This window comes from Solanum dulcamara, chromosome 8 (genome assembly GCF_947179165.1).
Source record: "Solanum dulcamara chromosome 8, daSolDulc1.2, whole genome shotgun sequence".
NCBI classification, from domain to species: Eukaryota; Viridiplantae; Streptophyta; class Magnoliopsida; order Solanales; family Solanaceae; genus Solanum; species Solanum dulcamara.
The window spans coordinates 77,758,743-77,770,941 of NC_077244.1; the positions used below are offsets into that span (position 1 = coordinate 77,758,743).

The window sequence follows — 12,199 nt, forward strand, 5'->3', positions numbered from 1 at the left end:
TATATCTAACTTGGCCGTGTTTAATGAACTTACCTAATTATAGGTCAATTGAAATTTGTAAAAATTCTTCATTTCCAAAGCTATGATCAAATTCGTATTCAAGTGATTTAAGCATCTCTAGAAATTAAACAATATGACTTACATTCTTATCACATATCAATTCATGTTAATATCATCACGTGTAATCATGTTCAAGATTTAACATAAAAATAATTGGCATAAAGAATTATTTTTCATAATCAAATCAAATTTTAATCCGACAAACTGTAAATCCCATTTAAACGTCCTTAAAAAAGGACAGCCCGGTGCACTAAAGCTTCCGTTATGCGCGGGGTCCGGAGAAGGGCCTGACCACAAGGGTCTATTGTACGCAACCTTACCTTGCATTTCTGCCAAAGACTGTTTCCAAGATTTGAACTCGTGACCTCCTGGTCACATGACAACAACTTTACTAGAATGTCAAAAAAAAATGTCATCATCGTAATTCATAACCGCCACCTATGATCAAAATTTGAAAAAAATATTTATTTTAAGCATAATTAACTATTAAAATAACTTGATTTATATTTTCATTCACTTTTATAATCAAATGGCCAACATGGAGAACTACGGCTACAAGTTATTTATCGATAGTAAGCTAGCTTTATCACACTATGCACTATAAGGGATCATGTCGAGGAGGAGGATGGCCTTTAACAAACCTTTTAATTGAAGCCTAAAAGGTGTTACTATGAAGCTCGGCCAATTGATCGTAATCCAACAAATGCGAGAATCAACAAGGCCAAAGGAACGAGTCACATCTAATCGATAATGTGATAACTCAACAATCGAAATCACAATTTAAGCCAATCAAACAGCTAATAATAATGACAAAAAGTTATCAACACCTCACAAGAGCAACGAGCTTCCGAGGCAATATAACAAGATGTACTTCACATAAACTTTAATGACATACTTCCCGACTAAGAGAAAAATTATTAAAAATCTACCAAACAAATTCTTTCGATCAATAATTATATATATATATATTGCTTTTTTGATAATTAAAGGTTTACATATTGAGAATTGATGAAACGTAATACACTAAACTAGTTTTGATAGAATGACCTTTCCTCTCTCCTTTTGGTTTGAGTTGGCACCTTCTCTGTTCCAATTTGCTAGAACATCTACATAGTTTGTAGGCATAGCCCGACCTATATCCTTGAGGCTGAGAAACATTTTCCATAATTGTAAAATCACTGTAAAGTGCAAAAAGAGATGTGGAGTAGTTTCTAACTCTTCTCCACAAAATAAACATGTAGAATCGATAGGATATCCTCTCCTACCAAGATTACCCGGGTGAGCATTGCTCCTCTGGATAATAATCAGGTGAAACATGCGACCTTGTAAGGTATTTTCACCTTCCATATCAATTTCCATGACCAGTCTTCAATTTGAAAGTTGAAGTATTGCACTCCTTGTAAGCAGATTTGAAGTATAATTACCTTGACTTTCACCATCCCACCTTAAACTATCCTCAGCAGTAGACAAGTCATTGAGTGCTCCATAGATCAGCTACAGTTGTCTCCTGTAAAGAAAGTACAAACATTTTATTGCCTTATAAGTATCACCAAGACTTCAAAGCTTAAAGTTTTATCCCCACAAACAACGAACTTAAAAGTCTAAGAGCTCCAAAGTTTCAACAACATCCATTCCTACAACAATAACAACATACCCAGTATAGTCCCACAAGTGGAGGGCTGAGAAATGGTAAAATGTACGCAAACCTTGAGAGGTTATTTACAATAGATCCTCGGCTAAAAAACAAATAGAAGAACCAAAAACACAATATTTATGAATACATAAGTAGTAACAATAGCAAGATAGAAGTAAAATAGAGGCATACGGAACAACAAAAAGCAGCCATACCTTGAAACGGTTCTATTCATTCAATTGCCTTGTAACTATCACCAGAACATCAAAGTTCAAAATTTTATTCCAAAAATAAAAGTATTGAATACCCCTAAACTTGACTCGAATTATTAGTTTAACTATTGTCAATCTTAAAAACACATGTCTACTTAACTAACTGAACTTAAATATACCTTTATCATGTCATACACATGAAGTCTTGACCAAAGTCGAATATCTAAAAAGAACAAATTAGTTCGTGGTGATTTTGGATGTCCGACTTTGATCATGACTTTTTGTTTAAATGGGAAAAAGGTAGGTAGTATGAGATTTTCTTCCACTTGTTTTTTTTTGGCACAATATATAAATATGCCCTTTAACTTGGCTTCAGATGACATCTGCACCCTCCAATTTTTGATGTACACAAGTAGGCACTTAAATTTGTATAAAATTGAACAAGTAGACACACATGTCCTACGTGTTATAATACACGTAGGACACAAAATTGCCACATAGAATGCCGTGTAGGATGAATGTGTCTATTTTTTAAAATTTTAGATAGTTAAAGTGCGTACTTGTGCACTTGTAAAATTATAGGTCATAATTATCAGCTAAAGCGGAATATCGTAAGTGTAACTTAAATATTATAAATGTAATAGCTGTTATATTTCAATCCCAATTTATTTTTAAAAAATATTAAATTAATACCAATCTTTATAAACCTTACAAAACGAGAAAGACAATATAAACATCATTTCATGAAAACGAATTAAAAAATAAAAACATATCAAACATCATTCATGCAAACACGTTGTCGGAAAATATAGCCGTATCTTCTTTTCTTTTTTTGTTGCCAATTTTCCTCCAAATTCTTCAATTCTTTTCTTGATCATCAATCATTTCATAATAACTCCCCCAAATTGGGGTGTGATTCTCTTTTCTCTGTTTCATTTCATTAATTAATTGTTGCAGTTTCCATGAAACAATTCACAAGAAATTAAAGCATAGAAAAACATAATATATGAGTGGTGGTGATGAGGATGAAGGGTCATTGGAATTTACACCAACATGGGTGGTTGCTGCTGTGTGCACCGTCATTGTTTCAATTTCTCTTTCTCTTGAACGCCTCCTCCACTATACTGGGAAGGTTAAAAAAAAAGATTTAATTTTTTTTAAAAAAAAAGTTCAACAATTTGTTTAATATAATTTGTTATATGAAAGTGCAATATGGTTATTACCAAAAAAAAAGAAAAATATCCTCTGTTCTGAAAACATTTAAACCATTTGAGATTATGTTATGTAATAAAAGATTTTTGCAGAAATGCAGTGTAAGGTTGGTACATTATACCCAAGCCTTTTTTGGAACTCTACACATAGTGAGAATTTAGTGCACCAGGCTACCCCATTTTGTAAAAGATTTTGTTGGTATTTCTGGGAAAACAACAATTATATGCATTTTGTTGTCATGTTTGAATCTGTCTATTGTTAAGAAATCAACATATATAACGATAACAATAATAAAAAACAGGATCTTTATGAAATATAAGATCTTCTCTTTTCTATTACTTTCTCCGCAGTTAATTTGAATTTCAACATTTGGCTAAGATTACATCATTTTATTTTTCCTTTTCTATTTTGCCACGTTATGAAACTGTTTACAAATTAAACAGAGTGAAATGATATAGAGAATTCATATAGCAGATCCGAACTTGTTTAGGCTTTGAAATGTGATTGTTATTATTGGTCATTGTTGCTTTGCCTTATTCTAATAGTTGCTCAAGTTCTGTTATTATGCGAACAATATATGCAACCTGTACGTAGCTACACCACATAGAGTCAAAGGTGGTTGTTGAACACGTTTCATCGGAAAATTATACTTATGTATATAGGTCAAAAATTATTTCCATACATATGTATTGAACCTTGAACACCCTTAATGAAATCTCTGGCTTTGCCACTGGTGCAGCATCTGAAGAAGAAGAAACAAAAGCATCTATATGAAGCCTTACAGAAAGTTAAAGAAGGTTCGAAAATATCCAACATTGTAGTTCTTTAAAGTTCAAGTTTATCAATTAAGGTTGCATTTATAAGAACTGTTTTGTGAAATGTGTATTATGTGCAGAGTTGATGCTCTTGGGGTTTATATCCCTGCTGTTAACGGTATTTCAAAGTCGCATTGTCAAATTCTGTGTGCCTCCTCGTGTTGTAACACATTTACTTCTCTGCTCGTTATCGTTGGAGCATTCTTCATTTTCATCTTTATCGTCATCTCCACCTCCATCTCCATCTCCATCTGCATCTCCATCTCATGAAGAACCTCATGTTAGCAATCAGACGGTTCACTATCATGCTGGTCCTCACCATCAACGGCATTTGCTTGCAGAAGAAATAATGACTGCTGAGGGTTACTGCCATCATAAAGTACTTAAGTCATTGCTCTTATCTTCCTCTTACTTCCAGCTATATACTTTGCGTTTGTGATGTTCTGTTACATCTGTTTCTTGTGGTCAGGCGCAGAGCCAGTTTGCAAGTTACGAGTTTGGCAGAATCCACTAACTTTGGCTCACCCCCTATATTTTGTTAAAAACTTCTTAAAATAATTACAAATTATCTATTCAGAACCTGTTAAGTAAAACTAATTGTTGTTTCTTTTATATGATATATTGTCTTGCTGGACAAGTTATGTGATCGATGCTTCTATACAAAGAAAAAAAAAGAAATTTGTGTTGTAACTTTTTTGGTTTTATAACTTTTACATTTCTCCTACTCTGAGTTATATCCTGCTAGGTCTACTGCATCATTGTGACAAAACAAACAAACTTGTTGGTATGGATTCTTATTGATTTCAAGTAAGACGAGCTGTGAAAGATCAATATTGTGTTGACTATTGCAAATTTTGGTTCCGAAAATTTATAGCAAATTTTCCTTTGATATTAGACTACATGACTTCAAACATTAGTGTTATGTGCTATTCTTGCGTTCAATTCTAATTATAATCCTTTTCATTATATTTTCAGAATAAGGTCCCGTTGCTATCTCTTGAGGCGTTGCATCACCTTCACGTTTTTATCTTTGTCCTAGCTATTGTGCATGTGACTTTCTCTGTTCTGACTATTGTATTTGGAGGAGCAAAGGTCAGAATTAAGCTTTTCTGCTTCGGTTTCTTTTACTTTGTCTTTTGGGCTAATTCATTGTTTGTGAACTTTTTAATAATGGCCTAGATACGTCAATGGAAGCAATGGGAGGATGCAATCGTAAAAGATGATTATGAATCCGAATATGGTATGGATCATCGCCCATGAAGATGACTAAAGAGGAAAGGAAGTAAAGGGTTGAAATGTAATAATGATATTCCGTTTTGCAGCTCATCTGAAACCAGCAGTTACCCATGTCTATGAACATGATTTCATCAGGAATCGATTTCAGGGTATCGGTGGACAATCAGCCATCTTGGGTTGGGTGGTAAGCTTTTCCCCTCCCTACTAACCTTGTTGGCCATTCTCCGCGAACAATATGGCATCTTTATAAGTCCACATACGGAAAAAAAACTTCTTTTTAGTATATAAAACATCTTAGGTTACCTCAGCCTTTACTCATTTCTTCTTTGGTTTTGGTTAATGCGGTTACTTAATTTTGAATATAACGAGATTATATGTTAGTCTTTTGAACTTTGGACTGAAATAATAATGTATCTTTCTGTCACTATCAAGATTTATCCTGCCAACTGGTCCTCAAATCGTGTCTTAGTGCAGAAATGGTCTATTCCTGGTTGAAATTTTATCGGTGCATATAGAAAAGAAAAACATCATAAATTTATGCTAGTGAAGATGGGGCAGATGCTATTCATCTATGTTTATGTGCATAGATTTCCACTTCTACTCCCATTTTTCTCTAGTGTGTGATGCTTTGCCATAAGCACTCAAATGACTCGCGATACACTCATATGGTGTCACCTTCTTTCTTTCTCCAATTCGGATTAGTATTAATTAAGTTCTGTTTCATGACTCCAACAACTCAAATTCCAATATCTAGTTGCTGCTATATATGTAGAGTTATTGCTATATGATTTTCATTGTCTTTTGCTAAATTGTCACAAGTTTACAACTTGCTGTGACTTGGTGAAAATTTGCAGCATTCTTTCTTCAAGCAATTTTATGCTTCTGTCAACGAGTCAGACTACAGAGCGCTTCGTTTGGGATTCATTATGGTAATTATGTTCTTTTGCTCTAGTTGTTACTTGTTAGATACTGGCTAACTTCTTGTTTTACAATGTATTGAATGATTTTACTTGGCTTAAAATATAGTAAAAGCATATTCCTTGTGTAGACACATTGCAGGGGAAATCCAAGATTCAATTTTCATAGGTACATGATACGTGCACTGGAAGACGATTTTAGGACAGTTGTCGGTATCAGGCAAGTGATCATAATGATGCTAAAGCTCTTATAGTGATTTTCCTCTCCAACTCCTTAGAAAGAGTTTGAAAACATTGTTTCTCACTGCTGGTTCTTCAAATTAACTTGTTACTGTTTTCTTTGCAGTTGGTATCTCTGGATATTCGTAATCCTCTTCTTGTTGCTTAACATTAATGGTATGCCAATTCAAACTTGAAACATGGCTGTTCAACTTGCCGTTGTTTAGAACCATGCAAAAGCTGCATTTTACTTCTTAGTTTATTGAAGTTTGTGTTCTTCGTATAGTTTCTTAGGAAGTTGGACTTTCCAATTTATAAACACATGATATTAGGCACTTGGATTACCCAACCTATGACACATTTGATGTGAAATATATGGGCAACATACCTATAAATATGACCATTTGATGAAAATTTCGATTTGGTAAATGTTAAACTGAATGCAGTGTTTGTGCTTATCTATACAGTATTGTTCCATATTTCTTATGATAAAATCACCAGTTTTACAAAAATGCTATTGTGCTTCGTTTAACATGACGTTTTCAGCACTCTTGAGATGATAATACTCCCAATAATATTGTGAAAACAGAATGCTTGCATAGAATAACTTCCATATGACTTAGTTTCATGTTACCAAGGTTCTTTTGTTGCATATATTTTTCTAGTCATTGTGTTGGGGATTATGGTTTGAAGATTAATACATCATTATACCTGTGCAGGTTGGCATACATATTTCTGGATTGCTTTCATTCCTTTTATTGTGAGTGACCCTATCATAAATTTCACTTGTGTAGTTTCCAATGTTTCAATCTCCCAAATCTGTGAATTAAACATTCAAGACACGATCACTTCTCGTGATAACTGTCAATTTAGGCCTTCTTCGTTAAGAAAAATCGATAAGGGTATCTGCTCTGGTATTCGTATTCAAGTCATAATCAAATGCTAGACAACATCTGTATCGAACCTTAAACATGAATTTTTTTTCTGTCTTGTGTTTTTGTTTTGCACAACAAATCTTATGCAGCAGGGAGCTAACTTGATTTCTCTGTGTCCTTTTCGTTCTTCGTTTCTGTTGAAACTTGTTTTTAGTTACTGCAGTAGTTTTTATCAAAATAAATTGTTTAGTTTAAATGAATTTGAATTTTGAATTTTAGTTAGGTTGTTTGATTTGTTGAGATATTTTAGGTTGTTTTAAATTTCAAATTATGCTGTTTTATGTTGGCTATTTAAAGCCCCTCTATGATTGATAAAATTATTGAAAGCTATTCAATCCATTGAGAGTCATTTTAACCCCTTTTTTGCTGCCTCATCTTTTAAAAAAACCAACAATTTCGTTTTTTTTAAGCTTCTGCTTGCTGTGGGAACAAAATTGGAGCATGTGATTTTACAGTTAGCTCATGAAATTGCTGAAAAACATGTAGCAATTGAAGGTGAATTGATTGTAACACCATCTGATAATCACTTTTGGTTCGATCGTCCTCAAATCATCCTCTTCTTGATACATTTTATTCTCTTCCAAAATGCCTTTGAAATAGCATTTTTCTTCTGGATTTTGGTAAGTTACTAATCAAGTAATACCATTCTATTCAGTGTTTAATACAGTTCAATGCTCCTTTCCTAATTTCATGTTTTTTCTATCTTTGTAGTTCCAATATGGCTTTCATTCCTGCATTATGGGAAAATATGTGTTCGTGATTCCTCGGCTTGTCATAGGGTAGAGTTCACTACTCCTCTTGTATATACAGTGTGATTTTTCAGCGAAGAAAATTCAAATAAGCCCCCATGTTGCATTTCTTGACCCTTATTCTTTTCCATTTTCCACAATATCTGATTCGTCACAACGTTCATATATGAAGGTGGTTTTCATTATTTTTTTCCAGGGTAATCATTCAAGTTTTATGCAGCTATAGCACATTGCCACTTTATGCTCTAGTTACACAGGTGAATTTTTACTCAAAACAGCTAATGAAACACGTTTAAATTCTATCGATCAAACTTAAATTTTCTTAATTTTTTTGATACATGAAATTATAGATGGGTAGTCATTATAAGAAGTCGATGTTCGATAATCATGTTCAAGCTTGCCTTCTGGATTGGGCTGACAAGGTAAAAAAGAAAAAGGGACATAAGTATGGTAGAGATAGCTCTACCCCTTCAACTGAGGGTTCTGTTATTGGATCACCAATGTCTGTAAGTGGGCACAAAGATCTCCCTCAAAATGAGGTTTAGCTCACACTTAGATCCATGTCATTTGGACTGTATTTTGTAAAACTTAGGTATGATAAAATATACCAGTTGAAAAATTCAATGTTTTGAATATGTATGTATGACAATTGATAAGAGTGCCAAGAAGCTTTAGATTATTACTGTGCAAGATGAATTGAAATGGAGAATCATGGTGGTGGAATTCAAACCGTCCAACTCAACTTATTTGAGACTGAAGCATAGTTATAATACATCTTAGGCTATCACTACTCCATGTGTCTAGCACTGATATAAGTAAAATGTACCATTTGTCCACAACCTGCATTTGCCAAGTTTGGTTTGTAGTTTTAATTGAATGTTGTCGTCGCATTTTGGTGAGGGCTTTTCTTCCCATCAAATTAGTAGTTGCATTGGTCGGAGAGACCCCAACCACAATATTATTAGTGCAGCAAACGCCCAAGAGTGCTGAAGTGAGTGAAAACCATAGAGGACCAGAGCTCTAATTCTATCATAGACAAAAAAAAAATGTCTAGGTAATTTCTTCCTATGTGCCTAGACTTGATGGACAGAGTTATCTGATGTTTGAGCTAGTGGGAGATGATAAGTACCTGATCAAATAGTCAAGGTGCAACATAAATTGAAAAAAAGTAGTGCAGTAACTAATATAAAAATAGAAATATTGTGGAAAGGTGCAGAATTACTACTTTAATGATGCACAAGTAGAGTTTTTCAACAGGTTAAACACGTAGTAGTTATTCAGGATTGATGATGGCTTATAACAGGTATCTAACATTGCATTGCAAATAATTCTCAAACTCCCAACTTAGTTTTTGAGGACTTGATGGGTAGCAATTAGGCATTGAAATTGACATGTGCATTGAGCATAGCCATCTGAAGTTTGCTTAGAAAATCCTTCTGGCCAGTAGAAGATCCAGCTCCTGCTTGTGACATCAACTAAAGACAAAAGATAAATGTTCAGTCTTTAGGGAGAGTTGACCCCGGGGAAGGGAAGGGGGAGAGAATAAGCAAACCGCCTCTTACTTGATGTGGAAGCATAGCATGCCCCCAAGGTGATCTTTTTGTGTACATTACAGGCCTTTCTGGGTAAACAGAACAACCGTCAAATTAGTTCTGATCAGAAGAGTACAACAACGAACAACAATAATACTTCAATCACAAGCAAGTTGCAACTATATGAACCCTTATTACTTTTATTACTTTCATTAGAAGTGCGAGCATTTAGGTCTCAGGCTACCCAGGAGGTGCATCATATAATACAAAACAAAAACTCAGACTCATTCCAGGCTTAGAACTGTTCAACATACCATCCAAAAGAATAAATGAAGTTACCTTCAAAAGAAGCACCAGAATGGATTGATTATGCAGTGAATATATATGTTCACAGAATATGCATTTCTAACACAAATTGAAATGTGAAAGGTGGCAAAATGGTATCCCAAATAACTTCTCTACATAGAAAATCAAGGAAGAAATCACAGCAATTGATTAGTAGAGAGGCACCCTTTTACTTACCAAGAGAGTCTTCTGGTAAATTATTGTGAGCATTCAGAGCAGCCGCCCATCCTATCAAAAAAAAATTAAAAACATAAAGCTATCATTCTCACTTGTGACTTCTTGATCATAGTAACTAGAGGCATCATAAAATGTTCATGCACAAGACCGGAAGCTGGTTACCAAATTATTATCATAATATGGAGAACTGTAAAGGATATGGAGTATGACAGTGTAATTGAGATAAAAGTGATTAAATAGATAACGGAATTGATAAAATTAGGAGTTCTTGATTTGATTAATTAAACATACGATCATTCAGTAGCTGAAAAGCTTCACTTGTAGAACATCCTTGTAGCGGTATTAACTTTGTTGGAGGATACTCATTCACTCGATTGACACCAGCATCAGCTACAGTAGATATAGACTTAGAGGCACTCATTTGGTTCTTCTCTCCATCACTAGCATAGTTGCTAGCTCGTTCAAGTCGATCTGTAAACTAAACCATTAGAGAAAGATCGATCCAGATTCCTAGTATAGAAGACTAAATCCAGCCAAAAATCCAATAGGCAAAGAACACAAGTTATCCTATTTCTTCGAAACATACATCACAGAAAATTAGTCAACCAGTTGAGAGTATAACACTCTTTAAAGGTTTTATTCTATGTCAATATGTCAACTTCGATTTTAGGAAGTACTTACCCTGCCCGTGTTTTCTCAGGGGTTGGACATTGGCTCATCTTGTTGGTGTCTACTAGTCTACCATGTATAACCTTAAAGAAGGGTCAATTCTACTAGTTGATCACAGCTAAAGACACGTGATACCAAAGTGTCACGGCTAAAGACACGTGATAGCTGTGATCACATGTATCATGTATACCTCGGAGATGAAAACTGCTTCCTTTTTCTAAAAATTAACAGTTGTATTGAGATGCATGATTTGTTGATGCTACAATAATAATAAGAGAGAAATATTTGGAGTTACATTGAAGTCATCAACTTTATAATGCAAGCTTAAAAGATCAAAAATATAGTTTCCACTGGTTTTCAGCTAGTACGGAAACAATCTTACAATTCTCATGTCCAGCTAGAGTTAGCTCATCTCATCGGCAATTCAACTTACATTGCAACTTCCGGACTTCCCACTTTCAAACATGTCGCTATCGACACAGGCAAGATCTGATGTATGATCACCATTTAATTACACAATCAGATTTTAGTAGCTTACTTGTGTTTATCTATTAAGTGAGATTAGCATTGGTGATAACATTACATTACATGTAAGTTTAAGGCATTAAGCTTAACATAATCTCAATTAATAAAAGGTAATCTTTAAATAATTAAAATTTTACATCTAGCTTTATCAAAACTAGTTACCTCCTCCAGATTTTCGCCTGCCGAGTGAACGATTCCTGATACAAAGGACAAAATCACATGAAATCAATTCAACAAAACACATCCAAATTTAGCAATTCGATAAAATATGTCCAGATTTAGAAAGAGCGATTCGTAAATCAAAATCATTATGATACCGCTGATTGGGAGGAGCATAACGTTTGACGGTTGCGCTGTTGTCGGTGGCTGATGCGTCTGCAGCAGGATGTTCCGGCATCTGATCTCCGCTTGGTATTCAACAATAGCCACGCAACGCAATGCCGCCGCCGCCGCCACTTGTTTCCTTTGAACCTCCGGTGATATTTCTCAGCTGAGCATCAGAGAACGTGTGATGAGTCCATGCTGAGGGTTTTGATTGATCGATTGTGAAATTTTTGCTTGGTTTTTAAGAAATGTAAGTCACGCGCTTCAGGGAGAGTGAATGTACTCTCCAATTTCAACTTTCATCCCCAAACTTTTCAAGAATCCTCTAGGAATGCCCATCAAGTTTTATTATTTGTCTTTTTTCTTCATCAATTATTGTTGCCCTGGCCTCCAATCAAATGAATTGAAACTTTTAACGATGTGTTCTACTAATAGGCAGACGTAAATCAATGGAAAATTTCATATGATTTCGTTTTTATTAGAATAATATTAAAACATATTGAGAGATAGACTTGACTCATATTTGATTCTCGTTTGAGAAAAAAAAATAATGCAAGTTGCAAAGCAGAACTTTGGTCTTTGACAATTATTCTAGCGATACTTTTCAAGCTTTTAGTGCACCGGGCTGCCCTTTTTTTT

At 34.5% G+C, this 12,199-nt stretch overlaps 2 protein-coding genes across 2 annotated transcripts; one reads left to right on the forward strand and one right to left on the reverse strand.

The window, feature by feature from the left end:
• The first annotated feature begins 2,911 nt into the window (after window positions 1–2,911).
• Window positions 2,912–8,633, forward strand: LOC129900662 (MLO-like protein 1). Its single transcript, XM_055975678.1, has 14 exons — window positions 2,912–3,037; window positions 3,857–3,914; window positions 4,013–4,311; window positions 4,908–5,024; window positions 5,112–5,172; window positions 5,255–5,352; window positions 6,023–6,097; window positions 6,217–6,305; window positions 6,432–6,481; window positions 7,024–7,064; window positions 7,650–7,859; window positions 7,951–8,018; window positions 8,185–8,245; window positions 8,339–8,633. Exons 1-14 carry the CDS (start codon window positions 2,912–2,914, stop codon window positions 8,531–8,533), a joined length of 1,548 nt encoding a protein of 515 aa, XP_055831653.1. The 3' UTR covers window positions 8,534–8,633.
• A 555-nt stretch (window positions 8,634–9,188) lies between these two features.
• Window positions 9,189–11,924, reverse strand: LOC129900689 (uncharacterized). Its single transcript, XM_055975702.1, has 6 exons — window positions 11,554–11,924; window positions 11,399–11,433; window positions 10,334–10,513; window positions 10,043–10,093; window positions 9,551–9,609; window positions 9,189–9,463 (listed from the first exon to the last, which is right to left on the reverse strand). Exons 1-6 carry the CDS (start codon window positions 11,631–11,633, stop codon window positions 9,362–9,364), a joined length of 507 nt encoding a protein of 168 aa, XP_055831677.1. The 5' UTR covers window positions 11,634–11,924; the 3' UTR covers window positions 9,189–9,361.
• Between the last annotated feature and the right edge of the window lie 275 nt (window positions 11,925–12,199).